Source organism: Epinephelus fuscoguttatus, linkage group LG16, assembly GCF_011397635.1.
Source record: "Epinephelus fuscoguttatus linkage group LG16, E.fuscoguttatus.final_Chr_v1".
Classification (NCBI taxonomy): domain Eukaryota; kingdom Metazoa; phylum Chordata; class Actinopteri; order Perciformes; family Serranidae; genus Epinephelus; species Epinephelus fuscoguttatus.
In genome coordinates this window covers 7,464,091-7,480,776 of record NC_064767.1, presented here as the reverse complement: position 1 = coordinate 7,480,776, position 16,686 = coordinate 7,464,091, and the positions used below count along the sequence as shown (strand labels likewise).

The 16,686-nt window shown below is 42.1% G+C and overlaps 1 protein-coding gene across 1 annotated transcript in view; it reads left to right on the top strand.

Annotated features, from left to right (window-relative positions):
• Positions 1-16,686, top strand: part of lrpprc (leucine-rich pentatricopeptide repeat containing) — an 82,171-nt gene that overhangs the window by 55,198 nt on the left and 10,287 nt on the right. Inside the window, exons 30-35 of the mRNA XM_049600437.1 lie at positions 1,552-1,678; positions 5,035-5,123; positions 5,212-5,416; positions 8,025-8,152; positions 8,278-8,393; positions 14,707-14,781. Coding sequence (XP_049456394.1) covers positions 1,552-1,678; positions 5,035-5,123; positions 5,212-5,416; positions 8,025-8,152; positions 8,278-8,393; positions 14,707-14,781 — 740 coding nt within the window. The remainder of the gene's footprint in view (positions 1-1,551; positions 1,679-5,034; positions 5,124-5,211; positions 5,417-8,024; positions 8,153-8,277; positions 8,394-14,706; positions 14,782-16,686) is intronic.

Sequence of the window (16,686 nt, the reverse complement as noted above, 5' to 3'; positions counted from 1 at the left end):
GACGTCGCCCTGGAGATCCCTCAGGCCCAGAGGACTGGGGGGCTCTGCACCATGTGGGGAGACCACCCCAGTCTGTCTGGGTCGGGGTGGTTTGTTTGTTTTTATTCTGTGAAGCACTTTGTGCTGCATTTTTAATGTATGAAAAGTGCTGTACAAATAAAGTTTGATTTGATTTGAAGATAGCAACGGCCCAAATGCCAAATACAAGGCTACTAACGGAAGTCCACAAACCAGTGGTTAGCGCCATGGAGCCTGCACTTCCTTTGTGCATTTTAAGTTGATCTGAGTGACATTTCTGACCATGAGGGAGTGAGACGCCCTACATCTCTGACTTACTTCTGGCTTATCGGTTTTATTTTCGCAATAATGGCCTTTTAAAACATACAGCACAGTCAGCAGCATGGGCTTCCACTTGGATTCTGTGGAAGTCCATTACACGCTTGTGTTTTAGTTCTACTTCCTTTCTGGAACATTTAGCTTCCTGGAGTTCACTCGTTTACTTTGCTGTCTGCTGATTTGTGTGAGGCAGGTAGCGTTAAGTGGGATTTTTCTGCTTGAGATAGTCCTGGGCAAGAGTCGATAAACACTCAAATGTATAGGGGACAAGGATGCAAACTTTTGGAGAATCTTTCCTTTATTTATAGTGCGACCCTACATCTTTTCTCACTGTTGCACACTCTGCCAGTTGCTACGTGAATTGTTAGATTACCTGTTTTGTAAAGTTAAAGCAACTGAAGGACACATCACCTCCCAGTTCTGAGCCTGAGCCTGGGGGGGTTCAGAAGCTGTTCAGCTGTCTGACAAGCACCTCAGACATCTTTAAAGCTGTGTAGAGCTGCAAGAGTTCAGTGTTAAATCTCTAGGCTGAAGCTTTATTGCTTCAGTGTCGCTATAAAAATATTGTTTGATAAAGCCTTAAAGAGACTTCAGCCTATTTATTGAGTATTTGGCAGTCGTTGAAGAAGTATTCAGATCTTTTGTCGAAGTTAAAGTTGCAATACTTAAGTGTAAAAATACTACTCATTATGAAGGTAATTCATACGTATCATGTTACTGAACATAATTTTACTGCAATAATGTCATAATAATCACTGGAATTTTGCAGCTGGTAGAGGTGGGAATTTGTTTAATTACTTCATATCCTGCTGGGTTACCGATAATAAAAGACCATCATTTAATAGTTGAATTATTTTTTGAATTAATAATCTACATCTACAGAGTAACGTAAGTTATCAAAGATATGTAGTTGAGTAAAAAGGACAATATTTGCCTCCAAAATGTAGTGGGGTAGAAGTATAACGTAGTAGCAGAAAATGACAACACTCAAGTAAAGTACAAGTACCTCAAATTGCACTTAAGCACAGCACTTGAGTAAATGTACTTAGTTACATGCCACCATTGCTGTTTGGGGTCACCTGCAGTAAGTAGTACCAGATTTCATATGAATTTCAGTGACGTGAAGCTTTAAACATCTTGGTAAAAGCAGATTTCTCTATTTCTCTCTATAATCTCTGACTGCTGTTTTCTCTCCCTCGTCCTCTCCGTCTACAGAAGCCTATGGGATACTGAAGGATGCCAATAAAAGGGGCATGGTGTTAGGTCCCTCCCCTTACGATCAGCTGATCCGAGCCCTGTTGGCCGGGGGATACTTGGAGGAAGCCATAGCAGTCAAGGACATGTGAGTGCCTCAACATCTCATTCTGCAACAACAAATGACGTATTTTGGTGAAGCCTGACAAAACATATGTGAGGATGTTTGAATGGTTTCATGATAGTTGGTGTCATGACAGCTGTCTGTGTCAGCCCCTCCGTACAAATATTAACAGCAGCTGAAAACCGAGGATCCATTTAATAGTGAACTTTGTTTCTCAGATCATCCAGGCTCAAAACAGTTAAAGGGATAGTTGGGATCTTTTGACAGAGGGTTCTATGAGTGACTTAAACGCAGGTTAAACAGAAGAAATTCATGCACAGTGTGAAGCAAGGACTTCAGGGTGAACCACGGCCAAAATAACACACACAAACCCACTTATTTTCGCCTCAGAAAGCTGTCTAGACCCTACAAATAAAAAAGCAAACAAAATTACAATATTAGGCCTGACTCCCTAAACTAAACAAAAACAGGAGTGCAAGCTTTTTACAATCTATATGTAACCGCAGTTAGCAAAGAGCTGGGCTAGGGTGAAGCTAACACACACAAATGCTGTGTCTCAAATCACATACTTACGTCAGTACGCTTCCATGTAGTATACTATGTGCACTATGTACTTATTGGTGTAGTGCACGAATTTCGACAGGGTAGTGTTGTCTCAAACTAAAGGCGGCCATTGTGCACTCACCGGAAATGACAACTGCAAATTAGCTAGTTAGCAAACTAGCATTAGCATTCGCGTTATCATTCGCGGTACCAAATCATTACAGACTGCTAAATCAACCCAGCAAACATACTGCTAGCAACAGTATAGTGGTGCTTAGTGCAAAAAACACATGTATTTGCACAATGCAACAGTCCTTGGCCGCCATTTCCCATTTGAAAAGTTGTCCCTCCCCTTTCGCTGTGTAGTCAAGATGGCGACCATTGAGGGTGGGAAGTACCAATGCACTGACTATAGATAAGTACCTCATACAGCCCCACTTCAAAAGATCCAAACTATCCCTTTATCGCATGAGAATATATTGTGAAATATCCGCTCTTAGCGCAGACAGACAGCACAGCAGTGTATCTTGGTTATAAACATAACAAATTCAACATGTAGTGTGGTTAATGCTCTCAGTCTGTGGCACCGGGTCACCTCAGGCTAGAACTACATCTCCTCAATAGACATGAGGATTATAAACTGATTGTGTGCGAACACTCTCGGCCCTGCTGGATATGAACAGTGATTCTTACTAAGCTCTGAGACACAGACACACACACACACACACGCTCATATGTGCAGATTAATTTCGGTTTTCTGGGAAGCGGGTGACTTTGCGTAAAAACATCAATCTTCTTCCAATTAGTAACGTATCATGTGTTGTTGTGTTACGGGGGCCGTATCAGGGCTCGAGCCTGGAGACAAATGGACGGACGGACAGAGGTATTAGAGATCTGAGCTTAGTGCAGCGCTGATCTTCTCAGTTTGTCCTTTTAGGTAATCTCCTGCTTTTTCTTTATCTCCTTTTGTCCCTGTCTTTATATCACTTTCTTGCTGCAGAGGCAACAACACAGAAGCACAGAGATAATAATATAATGACATGATACACTGAAAAAAGAGATGCGGTTACTAATTTGTGAGGGAAAGAGAAAAAACATGTAAAAACATCCATTACACTATCAGTCTCTTCCTGTTTTCAGGCTCTCTACATGGTTCACGCTCTTATGTGATGAGAAATAATCGTATCAATTTTAGACCCCTGTTTCAACAAGCGCGAGGCAATACAAGTGATAACCCATCTCCAGTCTCTGTTTGATTTGGTTTATGGCATCCCTGCCTGGATAAAAGCTTCGTTTATCTGCACTCTAAATGAGAAGTGAAATGAGCTGAGAGGAGAGTCGGAGAGAGATGGAAAGTGGGGAGGAAAGGAGGGAGATAAAAAGAGATGAGCGGGAAGAAAGGAGTGAAGGAGGCGACGAGGGCTAGATTTAATCGCATACGAGGTTAATGAAGACGCTATAGGCATTAATTCTCTGTGCGTGTGGGTGTGTGTGTTTGTTTTTGGGTAATCTGTACAGAATTGAGCAGCGGGGTGCTTATGGCGAGATTAAGGGATTGGGAGAGAGTGATGATGATGAGAGAGACTGAGGAAGGGGTGGATGTTGGATTCATTGGCTGAAGCACAATACCCCTAGAAGCAGAAGGCGATAGAGAGCGGTGGTGAGAGAGTGTGTGTGTGTGTGTGTGTGTGTGTGTGAGTGGGAGACGGCCTCGAGAGATTTCCTCCCACCCGATAAGAATAATTCTGACCCTGCTCCCCCCTCTGCTCGGTCTCCACGGCAATCCGTCAGCGACCCTGTTACCGCTCCAATCTCCACCGTGACCCTGTCACAGCAGCTGCCGGATGCTGCTTGGCCTGGTGTCGCCGTGGTGATAAGGATTGCCGGCCTGATGCTCAGTTGAGCGGACGGATTAATCTGGTTGCAGGGCTATAATAACAAATACAAAAAAAAGATGGGAGGCGAGCTTGATTGAGGTTTTAGTGGCAAGGAAATGAAAAGGAGGAGGACTGAAAAGGACTGCAAATAGACCGAGCAAGTGAGGGAGGGAACGTCTGGAGGAGGAAGTGATGAGGAATGAGGGGCAGATCCCAGAGGCCTCAACACAGCCTCATCCTCTCACATAATACCATGCACGGATATGTACAAACACGCACGTGCAGCGGCTCAGCGGGAAGTAATCAAGTGTTTGATGTCTGTATTATTTTCGGGGTTACAGCGAGCACTTTACAAGAGGCTCAGATTTGTTCTGTCAATTACATTCGTTCCCATTGTTTCATCTGTCTTCTGTCTTTCAGCTCATGTCTTTCTCCACTCTGCGATTTCTGATGTGATGCCTTATAAAGGCCCAAGTGCAAAAGACTGAGATGTCACAGAGATATTAACTCAGTCATCACAGATTATAACGATTTCCTTTTAATGGTAGAGTAGTCTCACGTAGTTAGATCTCTTCATCTCCACAGCGCTGTGCGTGTCAGCCCGAGAGAGAAGTCTGCAAACATATATTATTACTCTGCTATACTTGGAAGAAATGCTCTGGCCTGTTTGCATTTTTTTTAAAACAGCCTGCCAGTCTGAGTCTGGGCTTTTCCAAGTTGTGTTCACAAGTTGTTTTATTCAAAGTAGGTCTTTACAACAATTCAGCAAAACATCAAAGCAGGAATTCCTCATTGCAAGATCCAAATCTGTACACTGTACTGTACATCATCAAATGTCATTTTAACAGTTGCCGTGATCATATTTTGCACACCAGTCATGACTATTAGCAGGCATGCTAAGAGAATGACACAAATAAGAAGTGTATACCAAACCAAGAACATCCTCTGTGTCTCCCTCAGTGCTGTGTCTCATTTGCCGAACTTCCAGCTGGGCGATCTCGCCACCAGCTTGCTCATCATCACACACAGCAAGAAAGGCCAGTCTAAAGGTAAGAAACAGACACGTATGTTTAAACACACACTCATGTACGTCTCACTTCATACTCACATTAACTCACCTCCGGCACTCCTCCACAGAGGCTCTTGAGAAACTGAAGTCAATGCTGGAGGCACACCGTGTGCCCTCACAGCTCGCCTTCACCAGGGTGATCCAGGCCCTGGGTAATGATGGCCACGTGGAGGGGATCCAGGAAGTGGAGTCACTGGTGAAGGGCCTCGGCGCGAACCTCAACCTGACCAGCATGGTGTTTGTTAACAACATGGCCCTCGCCCACATCAAGAAGTAAGAAGAGGCACTTAAAGCACGTGTAGGATTTAAGGATTTCAGACTGTGGTGTCTCATTTTTCTGCAAAGACAAAACATAGCCATCTCAGCAATTTGAAACATCCTTTAAACACATAAATGTCTACACAAAGAGGCTTTAACTCTGGATTTTGGTCACGTATGAGACACACATTTCCCTAAATTGAACTTTTTGAGAAAATTGTCATCATATCATCTCTAATCCCTCTCGCCAAGTGTAGTAAATTGAGCGCAGACAGACACCAATCAGGGAAACAAAGCACTGCAGATGAGCAGGGCTGCATAAGCAAAATGTAATTTCAATTTATGATGCAATTTGCTGTGCTGTGTGAAGTCTTTTATATTATTTTGTAGACTGTGTGGCATTACTGTGCAGCACACAGAGATGAACTGTTAAATGCAACACTAGCAGCAAAGTGTGACAAGACCCACGTTGACACACTCTTAAAGTAAAAGCTTACAGGGCAAGTGGGGCGTCAAGAACAAATAGGAAACACAGGCGTAATAGGATTATTCATGGATTCCTTTTAATGTCATAAAACGACCCATCCTCCACTTCTGCTTTGTCGCTTCTCAAACAACAGAGAACAAATACATGAAACACATTGTGCATCAAACTTTCATTGCGCTACTTGCCGCATTAGCGCTGTCCCCCAGCTCGAGCGGCAGCGTCCCCGTGCCATCTCGGAGGGACAGCAGGAAGTGAAGAATAGCAAGACAGTCTCACGCCCGATTGGCCATCGCAGCGCCGGCCTGTCAGCTTGAACCCTGACCTCCAAGGAGCTGCGCTCTGAGCAGCTCTGACACGTGCGTCCCCGCTGTATCTGAGTCAAGCTGACTGGTTAAGAGCCCGGGCGGAAAAGCAAGCAGGCCCGGAAAGCGTAGCACCACATTTAGAGGGGCCCCCCACTGAATTATTCAGACGGTCCCAGTCGCAACAATCAGCGTAGATATGTTCCCCCACCTCTGGAACGCTCTCACATATACATATACAGGGGCACACACACACCCAGTGTGTTAAATATTCATTACGACTGCTGACGGAGGGAGCAGGGAGCGTAAAGTGTTAGCAGCGAGGTCGGGTTGCCAGATTGAGTTGTTTTAGATTTGTAGCTCTTTGGTGTGCAGGCTTTGTTTGGTTGTGGCAACCTCAGCAGAAAAACATTTCACAGTGTGAGTGGAGAACGAGCTGGTCTGCACTCTGTGGGAGGAAAAACATGAAACCAATATCATTTTAATATTAACGTACTAAAATTTCCAAAGTCTAAAATCAGCACGTCGGAGCAGTTTTAATGTTCTTTAACCAGTTTCTCATATTAATAATATATCTCACCCCAAGGGGTCAAATCACACTCTGAGAGGTGACTCATGGTTTGGCTTATTACTGATGTATTGTTTTTCTCCCAGCCCAGAGTCTCCAGCAACTACGGCCATATTATACATTGTTGTCTTTCAAGCTTAAACACTATAAAGATAAAATTATACTATCGTAGAGACCAAAATTATTAGTTATCAGTATTATCGTGGCGTTCTTAAAATGTGCTGAAAATGTTTAGAAAGTACTGATATACACACTGAAGTTTTATGTTGAAAACCATAAATAAAATAAGCATTTAGCATTTTGTTTGCATAAGTATTAAAATAATAACATAGCCAATACCTTAATGTAAACATATGAAAACCATATTAAACGTGCATTAATATTAGGGATGGAACTATGTGGCTATGCATCTTGGAGGCTGTTGTGAACTTTGGTTGAAGCTAGACAGTATTTAATGTCAGTCTTTCAAAGTGCAGTAATCTAACTTGGATTTAATGATAAATAAATCTGAAACAACAATATTAATCATGGAAAATTTCACCATAATTTATTGTGAATTTGTTAACTATTTCAACCCTAGCTGTCTCACAATCTCACAATTTACATCCAGTGAGCATTCAGCGTCAATACAGAAGGAAGCGTGCCCTTTATGTAACAAGAATGAAAGAAGAGGTGCGGACACGTCAGAGTAACCTGCTCGCCTTCGTAATCCATAACGCAGTTTTCCCCTAATCTAAACCACACCTTAGTTGCCATGCACGGGCATTGGAATATACACTGTGAATAAAAATAATGGACACCTCCATGATGTCATCTGTTGGCTTGTGGACTCCCATTTTACGGCCTCGGCATTTTGGCCAGAAGTGACCATATTTGGAGGGGAGGGTGGAGCAGTGGAGGAGCGAGGAGTGGATCTGACTCACAGACTATTAACTTTAAGCCTTAATAGATTGTAAATGGGTGACTTACATAAAAATTCATCCCCTGTACAGTTGTCATGAAGGGAGAAATTAGCTGTAGAGACCAAAACCTTTTTTTGTACCAGACTGTAAACATGTTAAATTTCGGCATTTCAACATGGTGGTCTTTGGAGATTGTCCTCAAGTGGCCATTAGAGGCCATTAGAGAAGTTTTGTAGACTTGTCCAATACTGACTTTCTTGTTTCGGGATAGGGTTGTTCCTCCTGTTTCCTGTCAAACATGTACAGTTTTTTGTGCGTTGTTTTGATCTACTCTAACCCTTTATTTCCTTCCCACTCTCTTCAGTGGTGACTTTGACTCAGCAGTGGAGGTTATGGAGGCCATCTACACCAGTCCAGACAACGCAAACCCCAGTATGGCCTTCGTCTTCAGACGGATCTTGGAAAATGACAACGACAAAGCCTTGGACAAGTGTAAGACCTAGAATCCACACAAGAAATACAAACTATGTAAAATGACTATAAGAATGATGTCATAGAGTCCTGAAAAAACACGTTACGATAAAACCATTTGACCAGTTGTGCACACTGTGTTGCAGTGAGTGCTATGGCAGAGCGGCTAGCCAACCACTTTGCCTGCTACAGACCAGCCTCAGACCTCTTCCTCGAGCTGCTGGATGTGGGCAGAGTCGAGGACGCCAAGTTCATGCTGGCTGTGAGTATGAGAGTGTGTGTGTTTGTGTGTGCGTCCCAAAGCTGGAAGCAAGAGAGCTAACACATTTAAGAATCACCAGTGTATTTTGAGCTGAGTGTTATCCACAGGCACGTCAGGAGATTCAAATTCAGTACTTTATTTTTTATTTTCACTGCTGGGTTTGGGATGGGGAAGCTGTTGCATGACTGTGTGTGTAAGGTTTTCAGTTGTGGTCACCAGAGGCTGAGATGAGATGCACTTTTATTTATACTGGAGGGAAATTGACAAGCATTCATGCAAATGCATAAAGATGCATCACTCGCTGCTCTCACTCACTCCTCTTCATCACTATTTAAACATGAAGTGAAGAAATCCATGGGTTTTCAGGTCAGGCTGTGTTTCTCGTCATACATGCATTTAGTATTCTCTGTTTTATCCTCATGTAAAGAGGAGATGATGCTGTGGTACCTCTAAATAAATAAAAAAATGTGATTGTTACTATAGAAATACGTTAACACAACGATCTGCTATATAGTGCAGCTGCTGCTCTTCATTATTCAGGCTGCACACCACGAGGAGAAAGCTCTGTGAAATGTTTTCTTTTTACTTTTTGTGACCACTTTAACTAAATTTTAAATCATCTGGAGCATTCTGTCCCGGTGTGCACTCCTCCATTTTGAGTGTCTCTTGGCTACATTTTAAATTATCGCATCAAAGTAATTAAAATCTGCAGAAAAACACAAATCAACAAGGGAGCTGCTGATGCACTCGTCCAGTTGTCAGACCCGAGCGATGGCGGAGACATTCTTCCGCCACAATCGTTCACTTATTCATCCCACCTCACATTTATGTCAGGAAGTGCTCCCCCACATTTCCACCAGTGAGTCTGGTGGTCTGAAAGTTGGCCTCCAACTGCTTCACTTATTTAACACAGTTCATACATTACAGCTCAATGACTTTGCATTGAGCCTGGGGACATGAATATGTATAAGCTAGATGGGTGAGAGACGAGAGGAAGGAGGAAGAGGATGAGATCAAGAAAAACTCAGAGACACAAAGATGGAGATGAAGATGCTCCTCTCTCTAACAGTGATTGTTTCACTCTCACTTGCTGAGTTATTACCTGACAGTCATTCAGTTGCACGTGTGACTGAAAATGCACACTGATGAACACAGATATATAACTCACTGTCCTCACTTACTACACTTCATCACTTTTTAAACACAAACAAAATGAATCTGTGTTTTCAGCTCTTAAAATGTTCTTGTCACACGATCTGAGCTGCTCATATTTTCACTCTGACATGCATTTGCTGTCTGATTTGGACATATTGAATAATTATAAAACTATAACGCTGCAAAAACAGGTGCTTCCAGACTTAGAGTTGTCTTGCTTTGGTCTGAATCAGGGACTAATTTTGTTGTATAACTGCCTAGAGTTGGTTCATGTTCTCACGGCAGCATTTATAAGCGGACCAGATCAAATGCCTTGTGTGAGAAAGCTGCTCTTGATTGGTCAGAATTTCCATGTGGGAAAAATCCAGGAAGTAAAGCAAACGTTGAAGAAGAGTACACTTGCAAGATAAATGTGACACTTTCTAATGTCACAATGGAGGGACAACTACGCAGGTTGATTTTAGCGCTGCTCATCGTGGACTATATTGCTGTCATTGTTCATTTTAGTCAAACCATACAGTTTGAAAACGAGGCGCGGCTCCAACTAGAAAACAATGTTTTGATGCATTGGATGTGCTGAATGTGCATATTAAGGCAGTACAGGAGGAGGTGCACATTAATAATCCTCCAGGACTGTAACATGCTCATGTTTAACCCAAACAATGTGTCTGCAGTTGCTTCACATCCAGGTCAGAACACCTTCTCACCACAAACGAGCCACACCAGAGTTTGACAGTGGTTAGTTTAGTCGCCTCTGAAAAACTTAAAGTTGTGCAGGATGCCTCTGATTTGCATAAAGTAGCCTAGATTCAACTTAATGCAAATAAGAAACACACATCCAATGTCTCGAAATGCAGTGTGGTGCTACCAGAATGCATTGCACAGCTCTTGCATAGACAATAAATGAGAAGCATGGAAATGACAGATTCTCTGGACATGTGCCTTCACTTCGACTCACACTGGGTCTACAGCTGCCTGTACTAGAGAACAGCATGAAAGCAAGGAGCACTCACTCTGCAGCTACATCTGGGGACTGTTGCATCCTCAGAAGTACACCGTACACTGCTCGACTAGAAGAATCTCAGTCATCTGAGGGGTCTCCAACTGATGTTCGACTTTCAGGGGGGCAGCACATTATAATAAGTTGAATATGCAACCGAAGTAAATTTAAAGCAGTATGTTTAAAACAAATTTTAGTAATTACATGTAAAAACACTGTGAAACTGGGTCAGAGATAGGTGTTAAAGTGGGTGCATACAGTTCTTTATTGGTAAGAAAAGGTAAAATGGCCTTTGTGCTGAGGCCTGGCTTCGTCTTTACATCTTTTATTTATTTATTTATTTATTTATATATATATATATATATATATATATCATATACTCAGACATGAAGGCGACATGCGTTTGCTCTTCATCCCTCCCTGACATCTTGAGTGATTATCCCTCTCAATCTTTAAACAGGGATGTCTGACGAGCATGCATGTTAATGAACAGATACATTACTCACTACTCTCATCTTCATCACTATTTAAACACAAACTATGGATTACATGATTTCAAAGCCATAATATGCTTCTTGCTTGATATGCATCTTGGCTCCATTTTTTTTCTTCCTCTTTCTCTTTATGAGATAGACAGTTAGAAGATCAAATAGAGACAGAGGGAGGACGTTTGGTCGTCCAGCATGATGTAAAAGTTTAGTTGTACCTCTTGAACTTTATACAGCACCACAACATCATGATGTTCAGGAACTACAAGGACATCTCGCTGCAACAACGACTCTAAAACTTATTTGTTCTCTTATTTGTCTTGTGTTGAGTTCAGACTCTGCCGAGGCTAAACTGGTGTGCTCCTTTCCGTCCGTCATCATTGCCTGTTTCCCGTCTTCCCGACTGTGTCTGCTCAAAGCTGGTCTTCCAGGGTCACTGGAGGGTAGTGGCCCGACTCCTCCATCCCTCCCTCATAAGTGAAGCAGGACCCAAAACTCTGAAAAGCTTTTAAGTAGGCGAGCAGACAATAATGATGACAAGGCTATCGGGAGGGAAGGAGGTGAGGTCGGTGGGGAGCGAGAGGAGAGCGAGAGGGATGAAGTTAGTCATTAAGACGTGAAACAGTGTCAGAGAGAAGCAGCGAGGAGCTGTGCATGTGTGTGTTGGGATAAAGGGGGGGGGGGGTCATGGAGGAAAAGGGGGAAGCATTCCCTGGGTATCCAGAGCTTTTAGGCAGTATGTGTGAGGAGCAGGGGAGACGGTAGGCCCAGTCGGTTGTGGCGTCACCTTTGGGAGCGGTCGGTGTAGCGAGGGGTAGAAAAAAACACGGGGGAGAGGGTGAGTGAGAGCGCGGAGCAAAGTTGAGTGAAGTGGCATAGTGTCGGTCTAATTGCCTGATTGTACTCAAGCCATTCTGCCGCTTGGTGGCTCCGAAAGAAGGCTGCTTGCTCAGTGTGTGTGTGTGTGTGTGTGTGTGTGTGTGTGTGTGTGTGTGTGAGAGAGAGAGAGAGAGAGAGAGAGAGAGAATGTGTGTGTCATCCTGTTAAAAGCCTTACAGGCCTTTAATTCTGTACGAGGTGCAGAAAGAGTGAAACACGTTAGTTTATGACTGGCTGGTAATCGGACCTCATCACTGCTCAGCCAAGAGAACACACACACACACACACACACACACACTCACTCAGAGCACAGCAACGTTAATGCACCTCCTGCACACACACACACACATACACACACTGTAAATACATAACATATGGTATGTATGCTTGCATGTCTTCATCATAAGCAGTCGTGCACAGGTTTAACATTCAGCACCATGAGTCTGTCACTGTCAGATTTTCTTCATTTACAAAGTCTTGTGCCATGTTTGAATATCAATATCGTATTATTGAGGTCGAGTGCACTCAAATCGCTCTTTTTTTTGCAGCATTACTGCCAATACAGACTCAGGATCTGCTGTAGTTTTACCTAAGGAGCAACCACTACAGTTAGGGCCCAGGGGCCAGAACCGGCTCACCAAAGGGTGCAGTCTGGCCCACTGGATGGCCTTGCACGCCTAACAGTGAAGCACTTGTGAAGACTAAGAGGTGCCAGGTTCACAGGCTGTTAGTCATCTGTTTTGTAAATGGATTAGCATTTTTTAAATGTTCTTCTTAAAACAAAAAAGCAAAAAAAAAATTGAGGTGTTTATAGGATATTCTGTAATGGTTTTTACTGGTCCAGCCCACCTGCGATCAAATCAGACTGTATGTGGCCCACGTACTAAAATGAATTAGACACCCCTGTTATGAAGGCTTTAAAATAAAAAAGCAGCTTCTGCCTGCAATGAACATTTCTGCCGACAAGATGATTCTTTAATTGTGCAACCTTAATTAGTCATTATTAGTCAAATTTTGTCCAAATCATATAAGCCTGTTGAAATAGAATGAATTTTACAGTTTTATTAAAAAAAAAAAATGTTAGAAAACAATAAATATGGCATGGTTCACATCTTCCCTAAGTCAAAGCAGTTTTCTTATTTTGCCAAGTGAGTTTGTACATTTTGAAAAACACTGTGTTTTATGTCTACATCTGCCAGTGGGCCAACATGATAAGAGTAAGCATAGTAATATATCAGTTCCACTACAGGAAAGACTGGATGTTCTCTGCACTTAGGTGGAAAAAATACATGTGCATACATCGGTATGACATCGGCTGTCGGCCAAAATGAGCTGAAAAATACCAGCAGATCAGATATCTGCAGAAATCCAATATCGTACATCTCTTACTACAGTTTCAGTCCTGTAAAAATTGTCTAACTTCTGCCGTGACTTAATGCAATGTTATCCTGCATCTTGAACTCCACATCAACTTGTCCTGTTTAGTGTTTCCTCATGCTGATACATTGGACAGTATTATGTTATCCAGGGTTCCCGCAGATCATTAAAAAGTCTTAAAAGGCACTGAAATCATGAAGTACGGCCTTAACTGGCATCATAATGTCTTAAATCAACCTTTTTAAAAGTCCTAAAAATTGCTTACACATGAAAAGTAGGATATTATAAAATGTTTTTTTTCTGATGTTGCATCATTACATCCCCAAATAATCAATAATATCTATTTTTTTAAATAACTTATTGAATGCCACTGCTAATGTCACACAGGTGAGAAGAGAGGGGTCAACAAAACTCGCATATATTTACCACATCCGGTCAAATGACAAATAAACAAGCTTTATTTAAAAAAAAAAAAAAAAAAGAAAGAAAACCAAATGGATTATTTTATAATAATAAAATATGTTCATTGTTTTTTATGTATGTGTCCCACATTTGAAGCAGATCATTGAACTTTCTAACTTGACTAAAAAAAGTCGTGTTTTATGTTACAATAAAACCAATTTGGTCAAAATTGTCCCGAAACTTTTTTCTCTTCAATTTTGTAAAATTGGTCTTAAGTGTAATTTGGAATGGCATTAAAAAAGTTTTAAGCAGTATTAAATCTAACTTGCCTCTACCTGTAAGAACCCTGCTATCACCGATATGTTGTTTCGGTGTACACGTAGGTCAGTTAGTAAAACAGAAATGTTGAGGATAAATGCCAAAAATGTAGATATAGAAACAGTGCTATCTTAAAATATTTTAGCACTGTTTTTGCTTTTAATGTCCCGCACAGTTCATATATTTGTGACAACTCTATGAAAAACAGCTTCAAGGGATCCTTATCAAAAATGTGTGTTTTGTAGCATGTTGCAAAATGAATGTTGGACAATTTATTGTCGTCAGGTTTGTTTTAAATCTCTTCTTTTCCTTTCATGTCTTTTACTTTCAGTCTTCCAGTAATTGATTCAAGTCTCTCAGCTACACAGACATGAACAGCTCAGGCTGTACTTAAAATTCCACTGAGCACTAAATATGGCCTTCAGTGTGATAAGTGAGGATAATTAGGCTTTCTAATGTGATCAGCGCTGTGCATTTAAATTCATAAAGAAACGAGTAGTTATTAAATCCATAATTAACCTTTTAACCTGAGCGTGGGCGGTCGGGTGTTTATATGGATGCGTGGGTGTGTTGGAGTGCATGTGTGTTGTATATACTGTACATATATGTGAAAGAGCATAAGTTGGAGAGTCTTGTTGACCTCCCCTCATGTTATCACTCACACCTTTCTTTTGTCCCTCTTGTCTTGCTGTAGCGCTGTAACGCCGTGGCTGAACAGAAGGGGGTGTTGTTGTCCTACTTGACTCAGAAGGCTCAGGTTCCTGGACAGGTAAAATCACACATTCTTCTTTTTAGGATCTACACTTGTAAAGGATAACTTGTGTTAGGGTCGTCACTTTTATTTTGGCGTTTGGGCAAAAATCTCATAACCTTTCAGCAAATTGTAATTCAAGTGGACTGAGAGAAAACTAGACTCCTGCACCTCCTCTTGGCACTTTTTTTTTAGGCTTTAGAAAATATGTGATGGGAGCCTTTACTCAGTCACGGGTCATTTCAGAGAGAGAGGATGTTCCTATCAGCTGTTTTATGAGTGCAGATGCGTGTGCACGTCCCCTCAGTGAAAGCTGAGCAAGCAGAGAAAGTTGCTATTCCTGCATTGGCAACAACTGCCCACACGTCAAAGCTAAGGAAGACGGGCTTCCTAAAAAGAGAGTCTAAAAGAGAGTCTAACCATATTGGCGAAGCATTTCAGAGATGGAGAGAAACTTTGCTAATAGTTTAGCTTTCTGCTAACTGAAGCAGAAGACTCATGGCTGCGGCTTCATGTTCACATTTATGTAGCTAACGTTCGCTACAGCCTGGAATCATAGTGTGTGCTTTGCCTTGCCCCACGCCGCTACCCACCACCTTGCCAAGAGGAGAGCTGGCAGAAGCTACCAAGACGGACCCCCAATCAGCGACTAAGACACCTTAATCCAGTTGGCACAAACTCCAGCTCTAGTGGACCAGACAGCTCTGACTTGCCACTGGATCAGCAAACTTTCTGTTGCTGCTGTTACACAGGTTATAGCCATCGAAAGTGAGTCACTACAGGAGGTCTGTCTCTGTCGTTGCTGCCTGCTCTCTTCCTGGCGAAACCTGGCAGAGCTTAGGGTGGCTAGCTTGCAAATTTTTGACTCATTTGTGGTCTGTTAAGCCCAGTTCAGACCAAAGATTCGCGACAAGACAAGTTGAAATAGGCAACAACTTGCAATGTGCCGTTCTGCCATGTTCTAAAAACCTGCCGGCTCACACCAGTGCAACTAGATGAGATGGTGTATCATCTCTCTGCCAACAACTCTCTGTACTTACATTCTGAATTGCAGCTTTCCGGTTTTATTTTGTGGCTGAATATAATTTGTAGCTTCTTAAAATATGAACCAGCTATTCAGAGTATTTCAGTTCACTCACCAATAATACGTAATCATCTTTTTCAACCATCTTTAGTGGACAATGGCTTCAAAATTTGGTATGACAAGGGAATTCGTAGTATTGAAGATTTGTATGTTAATGATACTTTTGCTAGCTTTGAACAGTTATCCAGAAAATTCGGTCTGACCAGTAATCATTTTTTTCGATACTTGCAAATTAGAGATTTTACTCGTAAAAAGTTTGCTAATTTCCCTACCCTTCCCTCTCCTTCCTGTTTGGATTCTCTATTAAGGGTCAATATGCTGAATAAGAGGAGAACATCATTTATCTATTCCCGTATCATGGATAGCTGCAACCTCTCCATTTCCCATATTCGAGAACAGTGGGAAAGTGATTTGGGGGTCCCACTGTCCGATGAAGAATGGGATATGGCTCTTACTAGAGTCCACTCTTCTTCCATATGCTCCAGACATGCTTTAATACAGTTTAAAGTGTTGCATCGGTTACACTTCTCAAAAGCTAAACTAGCAAGAATATTTCAGAATATAGATCCATCGTGCGATAGATGTAAACAGACCCCGGCTACCTCCTATCATATGTTCTGGTCTTGTCGAAACTTGTCTCTTTTGGTCATCCTTTTGAAGTCATCTCTAATGCGTATGGTTATAACATTTCACCTTCTCCTTGGTTGCTGTTTTCGGTTGGTTTTCTGAACCGTCGGATCTCCTCCCCGCTCATTTACAGAGGGTCATTGCTTTCTCCTCCTTGTTAGCTAGACGTTTGATTTTATTTAAATGGAAGGCTATTGCTCCTCCATCACACC